At 48.9% G+C, this 18,776-nt stretch overlaps 1 protein-coding gene across 2 annotated transcripts in view; it reads left to right on the forward strand.

The window, feature by feature from the left end:
• The window catches only part of COL15A1 (collagen type XV alpha 1 chain), a 109,314-nt gene that overhangs the window by 30,543 nt on the left and 59,995 nt on the right, over positions 1–18,776 (forward strand). For both annotated transcript variants that reach the window (XM_058523629.1, XM_058523630.1), the window contains exons 3-7: positions 6,039–6,586; positions 7,731–7,805; positions 9,337–9,417; positions 13,852–14,041; positions 17,245–17,354. In XM_058523629.1, coding sequence (XP_058379612.1) covers positions 6,039–6,586; positions 7,731–7,805; positions 9,337–9,417; positions 13,852–14,041; positions 17,245–17,354 — 1,004 coding nt within the window. The remainder of the gene's footprint in view (positions 1–6,038; positions 6,587–7,730; positions 7,806–9,336; positions 9,418–13,851; positions 14,042–17,244; positions 17,355–18,776) is intronic.

An 18,776-nucleotide genomic window follows, 5' to 3' on the forward strand; every position in this document is an offset into this window, starting at 1 on the left:
GCCACATGGAAGCCCAGGCTATACTGGCCATGGTGGTGCTGGGCTGGTTTAAGCAGGCTTCCCGGTGGGGACTTCTCAGCCCCCGGGTCCACTGAACCCCTCCTTGTCCATGGAACTCCCTGGACACCACTTGGAAACAAGCCACTGGATGAGGCTCTGGCCCATGTGCTCCCCATGGAACCACGCATTCTCCAGACCTGGAGCGTCCCACCAGAAAGGGGCGTCCCTCCTGTTCTCAGTAGGAGAGGGAGGAGCTGGAGGAAAAGCTCTCCCTGCATCAGATAAAGGAAGAAGAAAGCACGGCTCTCTTGGGTTGGTTTTGTTTTTATCTTGAAACTGTGGAGGGAGAAAAGAAATCTCAGTGGCATGTTTGCGTTTGTTTCTATTTCTTTTCTTTTCACTTGTTTTCTTTCTTGCTATGCAAAGACAGGCTGTATCTGAGTGAGGAAAAGCAAGGAGAAAAGGTTTTATAATTTCTGAAAGGGGATGGAAGGAGTTAATGTCTTTAAAAATAGGAAAATGTCTTTATTGTCACATCGTATACATTGTGTAAAATTCAAAAAGTACAAAAGAGTATTCAGTGAAGAGAGTCTCCTTTTGTCCCCCAGCCACCAGCTCCCTTCCCTGGAGATAAGCTCGGCTCCCATTTTCTTGTATATTTTTCTAGAGATAGTCTGATGTCTATTTTAAAATATATTTTATATATTTGTGTATTTAATATGTATTAATATATGTATTTCCAACTGGTAGCAATTCTCTCCTGCACCTTGTTTTTCTGTTTGTTTTTAAGTAAAAACAATCCATCTTATTGTTTCATATTACTACCTGAGGAATCACACCTTTTTAAAGGCTGCATTGTATTTCACTGTATGAAGATATCAAAATTTATTATTTATTTAACCATTCCCAAAGATGGACATTTAGATACATTTAAACAGTGCTACGAGTATCTTCGTACATGCTTTATATTTCACATATGCAACCTTATTTGTTAAAAAAAACTTGTAAAAGTATTGGGGCCAGCCTGGTGGCCTAGCAGTTAAGTTCGCGCACTCTGCTTTGGCGGCCCAAGGTTCGCGGGTTCGGATCCCGGGTGCGCACCGACGTACTGCTTGTCAAACCACGCTGTGGTTGTGTCCCATATAAAGTGGAGGAAGATGGGCACGGATGTTAGCCCAGCATGGGATGTTTTCCTCAGCAAAAAGAGGAGGATTGGCATGGGTGTTAGCTCAGGGCTGATCTTCCTCACAAAACAAAAACAAAAACAAAACAAAACAAAACAAAAATATATCTACTGGAGGGGTTGGGGCAGCTGGGGCATCATGGGAGGGGCACCAGCTCTGGGTCACTTATGATTCCAAGTCACCTGAAGGCAGAATCACGTCATAGAGTACACGGGTGCGTGTAATTATGATAAATATTGTCAAAGTGCTTCCCACAGATGTGACACCAGTTGGTGCTCCCACCAGCAATGTCTGATGGCCTGTTTCTCAAACCTTTGCCAACACAGCATGTTACCCAACATTCTGATCTTTGCCAGTCTGATAGGGAAAATGGTCACTTTTTGTAGTCTTAATTTGTATTTCTCTCATTATGAGTGAGGTCGAGTGTCTGTTCATTTGTTTAAGAGCCATCTTTATTTCTTCTGCTGGGGAAAGAATGTCCTGCTCTTCCCTCATTTTTCTGTTGGGCTCTCACCCTCCTGCTTATTCCGTTGCTTCACGTATTAGGGTAATTCGTTTGTTGTCTGTGATAAGTCTAGCAAATATTTTTGTCTAGTTTGGGATTTTATTTGACACTGTGGAGATTTTTTTTTCTTTGCTATGCAGAACTTAAAAAGTTTCTGTGTAGTTAAATTTAACCAAATTTATTGATCTTTTTATTTATGCCTTCTGGGGTTTGTCCTACTTAATTTCTGTTTTAATGCAATTTGCAGCCTGGAGAAGTTGAGAATCAGATCTGAGATCGTAGCCAGTAAACCCCTTCCTTCTTTTAACCTCAGTTTCGCCTTCTGTAAAATGAGGTAGTTGGACTTCATTCATTCGTTCACTCATTCATTCATCAGCACTGGGCTGGGTACTGGGAACACAGAGATGAATGGTGTGGTCCTTGTCCTCATGGTCCAATGGGGAGAGAGACAGTGACCCAACAGTGGCATGCAGTGTGTTGAGGGCTGTGATGGAGGACCCCAGTGTGTGTTGAGGGGGCATCTAATGCAGCCCCCAGAGGGGGAGGCGGAGGGTGTGGGTGCAGGAGGTGAAACAAGGGGTTTCAAGGAAGGTAAGGCCGGGGCTGAGTCTTGAAGGATGAGAAGGAGTTATTCTGGCAAAATCAGTGAGTGAGGGAGGGTGGGTGGCAGAGGGACAAGCATTTGGTGTAGAAGCGGGAGGACCTGGGACAGCATGGGGCACTCCAGGGGCTGTGTCTGGACATGTTGGGGAGTAGGGAGTGTGGCTGAGCCCAGACCACGAAGGCTTCTCAAGCCAGGTGGCAGCAGCCTGTCGCTGACCCTGAGAGCCATGGATGGCCATAGAAGACTTCTCAGCGGGGCATCAACATAATCAGATTTGCTCTTTTGTTGAAGATGGATAATTGTAATTAAAACGTTGTGACATATTTGCCATGACATTTTTTATAAAGAATACTACAATGAATATTTCTTTTGAGTATCCCCTGGTTTAAGAAATAAACATTATCGCTGTAGTTGAAAAGCCCCATGGACCGCTCCCAAATCGCATCTCCCTCCCTCCCCTCATGTCTGCAAGAGTACACTGCTGATGGGCGTGGAAAATGGCACAGTCGCATCTTAAATGTTCTCACCACAAAAAAGAAATGACAACTATGTGACGCGATGGAGGTGTTAGCTAAAGTTACAGTGGTCATCATATTGCAATATATAAATATATCAAATCAACATGTTATATACCTTAAATTTACACAATGTTATATGTCAATTTATGTCTCCATAAAAAAAAATAGCACAGTTGCTTCAGGGAACATTTTAGTAGCATTCGGTGAAATTGCAGGTGTAAATTCCCCTGTCATCCAATAATTCCCTCCCCAGGTGGTGGAATTACCTGCACAGGTAGGCACGAGGAGATGCGCATAAGAAAGTCCATAGCAGTAGTGTTTGCAATAGTGATGGAAACCTCACTTTCCATCAACAGAAAATCCATTATGGCTTATTTACACCATAAAGTACTGTTGTGAAAATATAAGACCCAGAGCCATGTGTATCAATGAAAATAAATCTCCAAAATACAATGTTGAGTGGGAAAAAAAGTGCCAGAAGAATACGTGCAGCGTGCCAACATTTATATGAAGTTTAGAGACATGCACAGTGGTTCCACATTCTGTTAGAGACACATCCTCATGTGGAAAACATACCAAGACGTGCATGGGGATCATAAACACTGAGGCCCCCAGAGAGGCTGCCCCAGAGAGGGGACTAGGATTGGAGAGTTCATGAGAGCCTGAGCTGAATTGATATTTTCTTTCTTAAGCAGAGTGGTGGGCATATGCCTGTTACTTATATTCCTTTTTTAAAAAAATTTTAATAATATTTCTGTTTAATCCAATGTTTCCCCCAATTATCATGTCAATATGTAATCAATATAAACATTATTAATGAGATATTTTACCAAATGAAATCTTCAAAATCCAGTTTGTATTTTATACTTACGGCACATGTCAACCGGGACAACCCCCATTTCAAGTGCTCAGTAGCCACACTTGGCTAATGGCTACCATACTGGACAGTGCAGGGTTAACACGTCTCAGGTAGAGGCTGTATCAGGTGACCTCTGAGAGTGCTTTCTGAACCTGAAAGTCTATGATGATGAGGGTGATAATGATGCTGATGATGTTAATAATATCCACCATTTATTGAGCATTTGTCATATGCCAGCAGCTTGTATCATCTCATTTAATCCTCTCATTTAATTACTCTTTTTAAAAATTATGGTAAAATATAAATACATAAAATTTACCATTTTAACCATTTTTATATATCTTATATTATTTATACTTTTTTATATGTCCTAAATATTTCATCATAATTTTGTGACGCACACACACAGAGGCTAGTGCTGCCTGTGGGCAGCTTCTCTGTGGGTGCTCTGGCGTGAGGCACAGGAGGCAGGGCATCTCTCTCCCCCATCCTCTAGGGAAGTTTGAATTCTTGGACCACCCAGAGTTTCAACTGCATCCTCCTTGCCGCTGAAAGGTCATTGCCAGGGCGGGCAGACTAGGTTGAGCTCCACCTAGAACCCCTGTAAGAGAGCCCCCATCTCAGTGAGGCTGAGGCACTCAACCAACCTGAGGTCAGACCAGCCATAGCTGGAAAACATCCCACCACTTACTAGCTGTGTAACCTCAGGCCAGTCACTTCATTGCCCAAGCCTTAGTTCTTTATCTGTAAAATGTGATAACAGCAGTAATTTCTGAGGCTGCAATGACAACTAAGTAAAATCATGTATGAAAAACCTGGTCGTTATTATTCTTTATGGGGAGCTCAAGGGCACAGAGGCAGGGTATCCAGGCCCTCATCTTGGGCTCCCTTTCCTCGTGAGCACAGTGGGGGCAATAGCCCACCCATCGACCTCTTGGGCTTGTTGAGTGGATGTAATAAAAGGAAAGAGTCACGAATGTTTATTGTGTTTCTGGGTTTACACAGATGGTCTCATTTACTCCTTCTCATGAAGCCCATGTCATAGAGGAAGACACTCAGCCTTGGAACGGTTGACCCACCCAAGGTCACATGGCTAGTTAGTTGTCCAGTAGGACGGGGCAAGTTGGTAAACCAGAAAACAGGCTGATTCATCAGGTGGAACTTTACTCACGGTGCCCTCGAGTGGCTTGAGTCTTCTCTGGAGACCATCTGAGGCCAAAGGGTCCTGCTTGCCCACGGTCCTGCCTGAGGGGTCCTGTCCACCTCTCCTGGGGACCTGCTTTCCTGTCTCACTGCTGGCACCTTGGATATCACCTTGGGAGTGGGTGCCTGTCACCCAAGCCAGTCCCCAGCCTTCTCCTCGGGGACGACGGTTGGGTGGACCAAGGCTCCTCAGCCTGGGGTCCTTTCTGGGCCACCACAGTGGAGCCCTGTTATTTCTCCCCCCAGGGTGTGGTGATTAAGAACACCTGAGGTCAGATGCTCCGGCTTTGAACCCTGGGAGGAACCTACCTTGGGCAATTTTCCTAACTTCTCTAAGTTTTCTCCGAAGTAAAATGGGGATAATAGTAGCTAACATCATAGAGTTGTTGTAAGGACTAAATGAGCTAATGCATGTGACGAGTGACATGTGATGAGCCTGGTACAGAGGGAGAGCTCGGAGTGTCGATGGTGATGGTGGTGATGATGACGATGAGGACGATGACCATGATGATGACAATGATGATGACGGTGATGTCAACAACAACGACAAAGGGCCATGACAGTGATGCAAATTTCAATTATCCTGAGGTCTGGGAACACTTCACTTTATCCCTGCTTTTTCCTCACCCTGAGGCACTTCAACAGCAGACCTCATTCAAAATAAAACAAAACAAAACCGGGTTTTTTAAGAAAGAAATGGGGGAGAAAATCTCCAAGTCGATGGGGAACATTATATAGTCTAGGAATGTTCTAGGAAATATTTTTAAATGTTTTCCAAACCGCAGGTCACGACTCATTAGTGGGTAGTGAAATCAATTTAGTTGATTGTTTCCATCATGTTTTTAATAAAATAAAAGAGAAAAAAATTATTAAATAGAAAGGAAAATGTCAGAGTGCTTGGTGAGTATTAAAAATAAATAGTGTTTTATGAAACTTTTGTTTCCGTGTTACAGTTATGTATTTATCTAAATGTGCATATTGGGTTGCCGTGTAAATGCATTTCTTATTGTGGGTCGTTGTCAAGAAAGTTTGAAAAACAATAAATAGGAAACTACAGTGGGGTTCCTGAGGGATCCCATCTCATTTGAGACTTTTAATTTCTTCCTCGTTTCCAAGCATAGGAGAATATATGTATGAAGCACGACCCCTCTCTTCCTCTCTGCAGAATTGGCTTCCCAGAGCCCCCTGGACCTCACGGAGCTCATCGGCGTCCCGCTGCCCTCATCCGTGTCCTTTGTTACGGGCTACGGTGGCTTCCCGGCCTACAGCTTTGGGCCTGGCGCCAACGTGGGCCGCCCGGCCAGGACCCTCATCCCGCCCACCTTCTTCAGGGACTTTGCCATCAGCGTCACAGTGAAGCCCAACAGTGCCCAAGGCGGAGTGCTCTTTGCCATCACTGATGCCTTCCAGAAGGTCATCTACCTGGGCCTGCGGCTTTCGGACGTGGAGGATGGCCGCCAGCGGGTCATCCTCTACTACACGGAGCCTGGCTCCCACGTGTCCCATGAGGCTGCCGCCTTCCTCGTGCCCGTGATGACCCACAGGTGGAACCGCTTTGCCGTGATCGTCCGGGACGAAGAAGTGGCCCTCCTCGTGGGCTGTGAGGAGCACAGCCATGTCCTCTTCCAGCGGTCTTCCCGGCCCTTGGCTTTCGAGCCCAGTGCGGGAATCTTCGTGGGCAACGCAGGAGCCACGGGGCTGGACAAATTTACGGTGAGTCCGAATCCTGCAGATCAGGGCAGCTGCTGGGCACCAGGAGAGAAACACAAGTGACTATTCTTGTTATTGTTTTATTCTGTGTCCTCAAAGAGGCATGCGTATGGGTGGGAAGAAGGCAAGGCTCGGAACCCAAAACCTGTGTTCCAGTCTTAAGTTTTCAGGGTAGCCTGATGATTTTAGACACTACCTGCTTCTCTGATCCTCTCTGAGTGTCTGTAAGTGGGGAGAAGAAGACCTACGCCATGGGTTGTAGAGTGGAGTGAGACAGCCCGTGTGAGAGCGTCGTGTGCATTTTAAGGCATTGTATAAAGAGTAAGGATTGTTACATCCTTCAGTGATCTTATCTTTGGCGCTGAGTGGCAGTCACCCTTAAAGTAATTTCTGCAAAAGTGGAATAAGCTAGAATGCCTGAGTGAGAGGTAGTTTGTCTCTCTCTTTTTGGACAATGTGCCCTGAAAAATATGAGAAAACGGACTTTACTGTCAAAATGGGCTTTTACGAATAAGCTATTCTAAATAAAATCCCTGTGTTATAGTAGTTACTCATTTAGTCGGCACACGTACTTACTGATACTTCACCTCACTGATACAAGACAGTACCATGGGGCAGAGTTTGGGTTTATTTGTAGTACAGTGGAAGATGGTGAATTTTAAGAAGTCAAAATTCGACTAACAATTTTTAAACGCTCGCTTTGGGAGCGTCGTGGAGAACGAACTGTCAGGTGTGGGGAGAGGAGGCTAGAGGGAGGCAGGGAGCCTGGCTGGCAGCTCTTCTTGGGACGAGGCCTTCCAGCAGAGCAGCTTCAGGCTATGGGGAAAAACCCGTTCTGGGAGAGGAGAGATGGGCCTGCTGCTAACAGCTGGGGACCCGGGGACCAGTTAGGAGGCTGCTGTGTTAGCCTGCCCTTTGAACACAGTACTCTCCCAGGGCCTCTCTAGTTAGTGGGACTCATGTTACATTGGCCCAAGGAGAGCCCTCTGAATGAGAGCGGGCCAAGAGGTGGCTTGGTCTCCTTGTCAGGGCCACAGGCAGCACATTCTCACAGTCTGTTGTTCTCTGTTACAAAAACAATCGTGTTTCTGGTGGTCGTGCTGTAGATGTGCCAGTGGTGGCTTCTGATGCCCCTGCTTTTCCCTAGGGCTCCATACAGCAGCTCACCATCCATGCTGACCCCAGGACTCCTGAGGATCTGTGTGAAGCTCAAGAATCCTCGGTGAGCCCCCCTCGCACTCCCCCGCCGCCCCTGCAGTGGCCCTGCAGCTCCAGCAGCCTCGGCCGGAAGGGCTGAGAGCCAGGCAATTCTTCATCCCCAACGTCACAGAGTCTCTAAAATCTCTCATCTTGGCAAGTGCGGCCTCAAGTCCTATTTTGGGCTTTTTGGCTTTATTTTATTTTTTTTTAAGAGCTTCAGCCATCTCTGTGGTGTGAGGGGTTGTGTTTCTCCTAAGGTGTTAGGTTCTTCCATGGCTGTGCCAGTCAATGGACTGGTTTCCAAACTTCCTGCCAAGAGAGGGTGTCAGGATTCTAAAATCAAAGTTAAAACTCTAAGACGTTCTGGGTGGTGTAAATTCCTATAAAAACGAACCTAAATTTAGCTTTTATGCTTGGCAAATGAATCAGTTCCTAAGTTAGGGGTGGGGTGGTGGGCAGGGAAAAAAGATGGGTCCTTTTTTCCTTCCTCCCTCTCTCTCTTCTTCCCAACACCCATCCAGGATTTACTGAGCGCCTGCTGGGTGACAGCCCTGGGGGATGCTAGAGACAAAGGGATACACTGGGAACTGTCCCGTCCTCCAGCTGCTCACACTCACTTACACACCCAAATGCAGTGACAGAGCTGAGTGTGATGGAACACGGGGGAGCTCCTGAAACCCAGACTCTGCGGGGTGGATGGGGGCAAGAAGGTGAAAGAGGAGGAACAAGGAACAGGTCAGTGAGGAGTTGATGCCTGTCCAGTGACAAGCAGGTGTTACCAGGTGAGGAAGAAAGGCATTCCAGACGGAAGCCATGACGCAGAGAGTCAGAGGCAAGCAGAGCATGGCATATTCCTAGAACTTCTGTGGCTCTTTGAGGGGGGTGTCAGCCTCCAAACAAAACACACATTTTCATTCATTCATTTAGTAAAAAATGCTACTGATTTAGTCCGAAAGCCCTTCAGAGGTGGAGTGTGGCTCTGTAAGAATGTTTGTGCTCCTTGAGGCTACGATCCCGGCTTCATATGAATCTGAGAGAAAGGAAACCTTATGTGTATTCATTCCTTCATCTCCATGTTGCTGTTAGTATTGAAAAAGCAGAAACAACCCAAGAGTCCACGAATAAGGGATTGTTCACAAAATCATGGTGCACAGGCTCCTTGGCTGCCATCGGAAGGCTAATTACAAAGATTAGGCAGCAAGAGAAAGACGTACTTCAAATGTAGCGGTTCCCAGTGGAAAATTCTGGAGGCAGCCACGAGAAGATTGGGAGTGCCTTTGATAGAGATTGAAGGGAACCGGGACAAAATGAAACTAGGTATGTTAGGTAGACTGTAAAGTGACTGTAGCTTTTTGTTTATTTGAGCATTAAAATGTGGAAGGAAACACAAGAACAGCCAAGCATGCACAATGTACACGCGCTCTCCCCTTAGTCCACTCTGTCTCTGTCATCTCTCCCTCACACACACACCGTCCTCCACTCTTCTCAGTTTCTGTGACTCTCCCGGTTGTAAACTGTTCCCCCTCTGCCCGGCCTGATTTGTCCCCACACAGGCGTCAGGAGAGACCAGCGGGCTCCAGGAGACAGACGGAGTAGCTGAGATCTTAGAAGCCGTCACCTACACCCAAGCCCCGGTGAGTGCTGGAAGCTGCGCCCGGTCTCTGGGTCTGCTCTTAGGGGCTGAGAGTGAAGGAGGGTGCCCAGAGCCCAGTCTGACGTCTCTGTTCTCAGATCCGTGACTTCAATCTTTGGCTCTTCTGGGGAGGTCAGGAAGGTACAGGCCAATGGGCATTTTGCAAAACCCCCAGTACACTGGAATCCAGTCACCTGCTGCCCGCTTTGCTGTGGCAATGAGAGGACTGTCCAAAGGCAAATGCTGTGCTCTATCGCCTCCCAGCTCTGTGAGCCTAGGTAACTCACTCAGCCTCTCTGAGCCTCAGCTCCTCTTCCATAAACGATAAGCAGAGTCCTTTCTCATGGGGCTGTTGCGAGGGTCAGAGGCGGCAGTGCAGGGTCAGGTCTCAGCTCAGTGCCTGACGAGGGAAGTGGCCCTGAACAGTGGCTGCTGGCGCATTTGCTCGAGGCTCTGGCTCTGAGAAGGAAGTCAGGGCCCCAACTCCTGCAAGACGCAAAGTCTTCTCTGGAGCTGCCTTCTGGCCCCATGGGAAAGGCAGCCATCCTCCCAGTGGCGGGGGCCCCTCCCTCCTGGGAATGTGCCCTGTGGCCCAGACAAGGAAGTGGTTTCGAAAGCACTGAGTCAGACCTGTGGAGACACCAGGAGCCCATTTTTAAGAAAACAGCCAGCAATGTATGAGTCATTGAGCACAGAACCCCTAGTAATCTCTTCAGCTGGTCTGGCTCACTCTATAAACTCATCTCTGATGGAAGAAGGAGAGAGAGAAATAAGGCAGAGGGTAGAAATTATAGACCTCTGGGGACAAAGGTGTGGCTTGGGCAGGAGAGGACCATAGTCTGTTAGTGCTGGAGGGACTTAAAGGGCACCTCTTTCTATACAGAGGTGTATGGAAAACTGCCCTTTGTACAGGTGGGCAGACTGAGGCCCAGAGAGGGGAAGAGACTGACCCTAGGGTACCTGGGCAGAGCTGAGGCTAGAACACCAGTCATTTGATGCCCCATTCAGGCCATTACCTTATACTTCTGGCCTGGGTGGTCTTGCAGAGGTTCAGTCCCAGGACCGTGGCCCATTCTTGGGCAGCTAGGATGGAGGAGTCAAGGGTCCAGGGTGCCTGCCTAGGCAGTGCCTGGGGATGGTGGCTGCTCTGGGAAGTGTTACAATCCTGTATGCCTGTCAGCCGTTGGCCACCCCGTTGGCATGTCCAGGGTGCAGGGCAATAGGGCACAGAGCGGTGATGCCTTGGGTCTTCTAGCTTGATGCTGCCTCCCAGGGTACCAGTTCACAGCTAGGAGCCAGGCCAGCTCAGGGAGAGATGCCAGTAACCCACAGTGGCCCTGGAGAGGGACAGGAAAGGGGAGCAGGTTTGAGAGCATGAGGTGATCATGGGGGCAGGGGCTGGTCAAGGGGAGCTTTCTGGTGGAGGGGGCACTGGAGCCAAGCAGCTTTGGGCAGGGGTAGAGAAATGGGAGAGGAAGGAGGAGGACCGGCATTTTTAGATACCCACTGTGTACCTGGTGCTTGGTTTAACCCTTGCAATGACCCTGCAAGGGAGATGGCAGCAGATGCTCAGGAGGGGAGAGTGGCTTTGCTGGCTCACTCAGTGGTGGAGTCAGGACCCAAGCCTGGGCCTCCCCCGGGCCACAGCAGCGCAGGTGCAGGGCAGATGTGGGAGGGCACTGCAGTGGGAGGGGGTGAGGAGTGAATCCCCAAAGCGTCTGGAGAAGAAAAGTGATCTGATGGACTTGAGGGCCTCTGCGGCACTCCAACTACTTTCCTTCCTAGATCCTTCAGCCCAGTCTCCCCAGTGGTTTTGAGAGAACTGGTACAGATTGGGGTCCCACCCAGTGTGAGTTCACCTCAGCTGGTTACTGGTTGTTGTCCTGGAGTGGTAACTGAACCTCTCCAGTCTCAGTCTCCTCATCGGTTAGAATGGAGCGTCCCCGTGTCCAAGGGTCAGTTTGAGAGTCGGGTAAATTGACTCCAGTGAAACACGTGGGCAGTGCCTGGCACACGGCGGCTCTCCGTGAACATTTGTTGTTTTTACTATTGACTGATGGGTTTATTGTGCAGATTCGGGGGGTGGTGTGTTAGAATGCCCCGTTCCTCTTGGGGCCCCCTCCCCACCACCTGCTTCCTGGTTGGCTGGTGGCTGGGGCTGCCGGCACGCCACACCCCTGTGGCTGCTCTCAGTTCTTAAGAGTACTCCCCCCGGGCTGTGGGTGTGGGACCAGTGGTCCTGGAGCTGTGGGTTGGGATGCTCCTTGTCTGTTCCCGGTGTTAGAATCCCTTCCTCATGCTCCGAGCATCGCTCTGCAGAGCTCTCACTCCCCTGGACTTGTTTGCAGGGCAGTGTTTTTCCATTCATTCCCCAGAGGAGACACTGAGGCGTGGAGTAAAGGGCTTCGTTCCCCAAGGCTGCCTAGCATGGAGGTGGCGGAGCCAGGTCCCCGGCCAGGTCCAGGGTGCTGTCAGTTGTGTCAACCCCGAGCTGGGGACTTGTCCCTTTCACCATCTCCTGGGAGGGCTTCATGGCTCCCTCCACTGACACCCCTCCAGGGCAGGGGAATTTCCCTCTTCTCCCAGACATTCTGCCCTGTCTGTCTGGCTTCTCTCTTGGAGTGAATCTCACTTCCCTGTCCTCATCCTTTCCAACCTGCCACCCGCCAAGACACAAGCCATGGCCAGCGAACTGAATCATGGGCTGCCTGCATAGTCAGGGACTTAAAAAGCCAGCCCTCCTCATCTCCTTCCCCATTTAGGGTAGGAGTCCCTGCGACTCCATTCTTCCTGCAGCTAAGTTAGCTTCTGCTGACACTTTTCCATTTCTGGAAAGTTCTATCTTATGCTGAGTTAGAATTAATATCCCTGTGGTTCTCAGCTCTGGCTGTGAATCAGAGTCATGTGTATGTGTGGATGGAAGTAGGGGCAGTAGGGGAGTCTTAAAAAAGGCTCTTGCCTGGCTGCATACCTAGACATTCAAATTTGGTCCATCTAGAGTGAGGTCCAGGAATCTGTACTTACAAAAGCTGTGCAGGTGGTTCTGGTCCACAGCCAGGACCTCCCTTCCAGCCACACCCGAATGCTCAGGTTCCCAAACCCACTAAGCACTTTCACCACCCCGTCCATGCCTTGGTTCCTGTGGTTCTGTTGGCCTGAGGGCCCTTCCCCACCCCTCTGTCTGCCTGGCCAGTTCCTTCTTATCCTACAGGATCCAGCCCACAGCCCCCGGTCGGAGGCCATAGCTCCCCTCCCCGCGCTTGGCTCTCACTTCTGCTCTCTCACAGGTCACGTTCAGTCACAGTTAGTTGTGTCTGGGTCTGGGTCTGTGTCTTCCCACAGTCCAGCAGTTTGAGGGCAGACACCATGTTTTATTTATTCATTTCCGTGTCAGGGGGATCAGCCAAGGACCTGGCAAACAGTAGGCCCTCAGGAAATACCTGCTGAATGAGTAAACCTGATTGTGTGAATGAGACTGGGGGCTCAGCAAATCAGTACACTTTCAATAACAAGTTGTAAGACTTGACATTCCTCTTTGGTCACAGGCCACACTGCTTCCCCATCCACACTCATTCCTGAAAACCAGCAGCCACCTGCTCGAGGCAGATGCCTGGCCCTGACCACCGAGGGTCATCTCACCAGATTCGCACTCTGCCCTTGAGCTGGTGTTTGTGGCTGCCTTGCTGGGAGTTTGCCGAGAGGTCTTAGTCGTTTCTTGTTCACACCATGGGTCCAGCACCGGTCAGCAGGACCCTTCCACCACCCCCAACCCTTGAGCTTAGAAAGCGATGAGACTGTTCAGGAGGTGCTACCTGATCCTGGGTCTGGGGGTGACGTCATGATCGTTGTTGGACCCCCCCCCATCAGGATTTCTCCCTAGATCTCTGAACTGCTCTATGTTTTCAACTGTTGGGGTTTTTTGTTTGTTTCTTCATTTTTCTCTAGTTGCTCAACTTGGTTAAGACATTGACTGGTTTTGGAAAAGCTGCACGGAAGTTTCCTTGGAAGGAAGTCACACACCCATCTTTCATTTCATAGGCCTTCAGTGCACATCTGGGATTGGATTTATACAGCGTTTATGGAGTGCAGCCTGCTTCATTCATTTGTTCATTCATTCATTCCCTCATTATTGAGCATCTTCTCTGTGCTGGCCCGGGATGCAGGGATCACAGAAATGTGGTCCCTGTGCTCAAAGAGCTTCAGCCGAGTTTAGCAGAGTGGCTGTAAACTGAACAGAATTTCATGACCCCTAATGACCTTTGTCAGGCCCTGGGAGGTTCAGCGATTGCCCAGGGGCACAGTGGGCAGGGCCAGGCTTTCTTCTGGGTTTATTCAGCACTTTGTGGATATATGATTTTCTCCAGTGACATTCACTGCCATTTTTTCTGTTTTCCTGCCAAGTAAATCCTTTCCGTTTCATTTTTCCTCCCTTCAGTCTAAAGAAGCAAAAGTTGAACCCATAAACACACCTCCAACTCCATCCCCTCTCTCTGAGGATGCGGAGCTTTCCGGCGAGCCTGTACCTGAGGGGACCCCGGAAACCACCAACTTCAGCGAGCCTGTACCTGAGGGGACCCCAGAAACCACCAACTTGAGTGTCATCCTGCACAGCAGCCCTGAGCAAGGCAAGTCCCTGGTGTGCCTTCATACGTAGCAGTCTTGTATTGAGTGACGACTGTGTGCCTGGCCAGGGTGATGTGTGGAACATAGAGTGTCTGGTTTAACCTTCCCCTCGGCCCACTGAGGAAGGAATTATCACCATCCTCATTTCCACAGACAAGATGGGGAAATCGAGTCACAGAGCTGTTACGTTATCTAGCTGAGGTTCTACGGCTTGTAAATGGCAGAGCTGCTTTTAATCTTGCATCCCTGAATTTTTAACCCCCAGACTCCACCCCTCCAGAAAGGCCTGAGCTTCAACAGAAAAGCTTGTAATAACTGTTGCTGTTTATTAAATACCTACTTGTCAAGTGTTTATATACTTCATCTCCAGGCCTGACAATGCTTCTCCTAGTTGCTATTATTAGCCAGTATTTTACAGATGGAAAAACAGACACTCGTGAAGGTAAATGAGGTGCCCACAGTCACACAGCTAGCGAGTGGTGGGACTGACCCAGTGCCCACCCTTTCTGGCCTCCCCCACAAATTGCCTAACTCTCAGGTTGGATCAGGTCATCTAAACTCCTGGGGGGCACACATGGGAATCTGGTGGCCAGAGAGGGACAGGCACCCAGCAGGTCAGCCGCAGGCCCTGGAGGGGGCTGGCTTCCTGGCTGCCCATCCAGGGCTCTCATCCCTGCCCGTTGTCCCTCCAGCCATGCAGAGGAGCCTGGCAAAAGCCCGAGGTCCCCTGTGATCCCCAGGCAGCAGCCTGACGTGTGCCCAAGGCCTGAGATCGGCTGCGTTTTCTGCCCTTTATCAGAGGGGCAGCCATTCAGACCGAAGTTATAGTCAATGCCAGAGCATGGAGATTTAGGTACAAGGTCAGAAAACAACCCGACCTGCCCACGGTAGGGGTGGGTTGGTCAAATTGTATTTCATTCATATGTGCAGCCCTGAAATTGGTCATGCAGACTATTTAATGACCCAGGGGCTCACTCAGGGTGTACTCCACAAAAAAAGCAGATTTCAAAACTATATATATGCTATGATCCTAATTTTGAATATGTGTTATCTTTATCTATTTTTATATAGCTATGTAGAGCAATGTGTGTGTGTGTGTTAGAATAATATACAACAAAATGCTAAGAGTAGTTACCTCGGGGTGGTAGGATTTTGGGTGGTTTTTCTTTTCTTTTTTGTACTTCTGTGTTTTACAAGTCTTCTACAGTCATATACATCATTGTTCTTTCTACTTCTGCCATCGGTAAATGAATGTTATTTTAACAGCTAGCCTTGGGAAGTCTGGGGGTGAGAGAAAGTGTACAGTACTGAATAGAAAAGGTTGTATAATGGCTGAATAAAGTCATAATGACACCGAGGAGTCAGGGTGTTGCTGTGGAAAAATTGCCTGAGGAGCAGACACTCTGGCTGGAAGCCCTGCTCAGCCACCTATGTGCTGTCACCCGGGCAAGTTGCTTAACTTTTCCGAGGCTTAGATTCTTTCACTGTCCGCTGGGAGTGTTCCCAGTCCCGGCCTCCTGGGGATGAGATGATCGAGTGCAGCAGAGGATTTGGAAGTGGTTTGTAAATTGCGAATGCTGTTCTCCTGAGTGGAACTAGGGTCTCTGGGGAGGGGCGAGGAGCGGGCAGAGGCTGCAGGGCCTGGCAAGGGCCTCTCCTAGACTGAGGGGTGAGTGCAGAGGAGGTGGGAGCCAAATGCAGACTGGGATCCAGATCCAAGCACAGCTTGCCTGTTCCCTGGATCAGCCCGACTCCTTCTCTGGCAGATAAAAGGCCAAACGGAAATAACAGAGCTGGCTGAAATGTTTCCGTTCTTGTTGGGTCGACAGCTCAGATAATGAGGAGAAAGGGGCCTGAACCCAAGCCCCGTCCGTGGCTAGGGAAAGCCCCCTAAAAGTTTTATTCCAAGGTTCGCCGACACCACCTTGGCCCAGAGCACATGCCACCCCCACCACCTTCCTCCAAAGGGTGGGGATTCCGAGGCCTGGGGTCCCGCCAGCTGCTTGCACAGCAACCCCTGGTGGTCAGAGCAGGGAGGACGAGAGAGAGTGGCTGTGAGGGGCTGATGACTCCTGGCGTTCAGTCGTTCAGAGGCGTGTGGGTTCTCTTGAATGGTTCAGCACCTCCCCTGACACTGTCCTCACCATGGGACATACCTGAGCACAGCCTGTGTGGAGAGGGCCCCTCCCAGCCACTTACTCTCGGTGGGAACTTGTTCCTCCTCTGCAAAGTGGGGTTAATAATAATAAGGTGTTCATGTCCGGATCAGAGCAGGACACACACACCACGGGGTGGCAGGGGAGACTGAAAACGTGAGATGTCTCTCCTGGCTCTGCCCACTGGCTGCGAGGTGATGGGAAGGGCCTTCTAGGTAGGACAGACAGACGGGCCGTGGGAGGATGAAATGAGAGCGTGCAGGATATGCTTAGCCTGGGCCCAGCCCGAGACAGGCATGCAATTGTGTTGGTATAATTTTTTTTTTTTTTTTTTGCTTTAGGACTCTGTTTTTTAAATTGCAAAAAAAATATTTGCTTGTGATAACAGTTCAATCAATGCAGAGTTGTGTGAACCAAAAAAATAGTGGTTTCCTCTCCTATCCTTTGGAGGAAACCAATATTAAGCATTGTAGTTTAGCCAAGTATATACATACACACACATATACATGTATATGTATATATTGTATATGTTATATAATAATAATAGTTACGTGACATACATGGTATATAATTGTATATATAATGATAAAACATGTATATTCATATATAGTTCTTTTCCCTTTGACAAATATAGAACCACACTGATGATGAACATTTATTGATTGTTACTATATGCCAGGGGCTGTTCTCGATGCTTTTCTTGCATTAATTTATTTAATCCTTGTAAGACACAATCCTCAAAATAACCTCATGAGATAGGAATATTAGCCCCAATTTATAGGTGAGGAACCTGAGGAACGGGGTAGACGACTCGCCACGGGTCACGTTCGTAGTAAGTGGCAAAGCAGATTCCAGCCCTGCAGTTGGTGTCAGAGTGTGATCGAAACAACTGTGGAACTGCCTTTCTACGTCTGTTTTCCTGTAACTTTTTTTTTTCTCTTAATCCTGTATTATGGACATCTTTTCAAGTCAGTAGGCGAAGAGATACCTCATTCTTTTTCAAGACTGCAAAATGCAGTTATTAACTACAGAATGCCTGCTTTCCGTAGGGTCTGGTGAGATGCTGAACGACACGCTGGAAGGAGTTCATACTGTGGACGGTGCCCCCATCACGGACATTGGCTCGGGGGATGGGACCTTCTTTCATGTCACTGAAGAAGTGAGTCAGTGGTACATTTCACTTGACAAGTCAGTTGTAAATTTGTTTGCTTGATGGTGACTTGTACTGGGCACCATAGAGGACCACCGGGGTTTTAGCTGAACGTCATGGAGACTGCCTCTTTCCCACTAGCACAGAGGAGGCAGGAGTCCCAGGGCTTAGAGGCTCTCCAGGGATGCTCCAGGACAGGGGGAGGATATGCAGTGCAACTGGTCCTCACACCTGCCTGGGGATGAATGTCTGTCCTCACCACAGTACCCGCTCCCTCCTGCTCAGCTGTGAAGATGCACAGCCCCTCCACCCTTTGAGCCCCTTCCAGACAGAATCAGATTAACTGCAGTTGTGTCCACTCTATTGCTTGGTAATTTTCTTTTCACCCAAAGCCAATTTTTTAAATGCCAGACACAGTAGGGTGCCAAATTAAAGCAAATGTATTTTTCTCACCACGGCCTCTGCTAAACACCTACCGTGTCAGCTCATTCTTTCTGCTATCCTGGGATGAAAACTCAGACACTTCTCATACGCTCCCCGTCACTATCTGGTAACAGGCTGTTTTCACAGGTATTTCCAAAGCCCAGTCCTGCATAATATCAATCAATAAAAATACAAATACAGCCAGGACCCAGCCAGGGAAGGGAGGCATGATTAGGGATTTCCTCTCTATTTTCTTACTTTTTCCTCCCTCTCATGACCTTCCCGCCCTCCTCCTGCTGGAACTTTCTCTCTTGGGGGCTTTTGTGATTCCCAAGAGGTCCTCCTGCAGGGGACCTGGGACCCAAGCTCGCTGTCGGCTTTTAACTTCTGCCGGGGCTTCCACCCCTGCTGGTTGCCCTCCTCCTCTAGGTGGGCCTTTGGGTAGAGTCCATTTCAAGATGGCTTTAACCAGCTCCCTTGGGAGGGGTCATATCTTATCCATCTCCAGGAAAACACTACAGGACTGACCTCTCTCTCTGTCTCTCTGTCTGTCTCTCTGTCTCTGTCTCTGTCTCTGTCTCCACTCTGGGTCTAGATGGCTCCCTGCTTTTGCCTTTTGTATTTCCCTGGAGAGAATCAGGCACCAGTCCCTTTGTGTCCCACATTCCAAGGACTGCATATCCGGCTCACCAAATGGTTTGTAGTGGGAGAGGGGAGAGGAAAAGCCACAGCTCATGGAAAATTCCCTCCAGAGGAGTTCTTCCTCCCTCATCACTCAACCCCGGAGTGAATCCTTACCTTTTCTTACATAGCCAGAGACAGGTAATGGGCTAACGCTGGTGGAACCGTTCTAGTTCATTGTCTCAGCAAGTCCCGCATAAGTCGTCTGGCTCCTTCTTTAGAATATGGAGGTTACCTGATGCCTGTGGAATTGGACTTTGGGGCTTTAGATGACGTTGAGTTAGAAAGAGTCTCATTTTAAAATCCTGTGATATTGTGTTTCTCTGT

The sequence above is a fragment of the Diceros bicornis genome, chromosome 28 (genome assembly GCF_020826845.1).
Source record: "Diceros bicornis minor isolate mBicDic1 chromosome 28, mDicBic1.mat.cur, whole genome shotgun sequence".
In the NCBI taxonomy this organism is placed as follows: domain Eukaryota; kingdom Metazoa; phylum Chordata; class Mammalia; order Perissodactyla; family Rhinocerotidae; genus Diceros; species Diceros bicornis.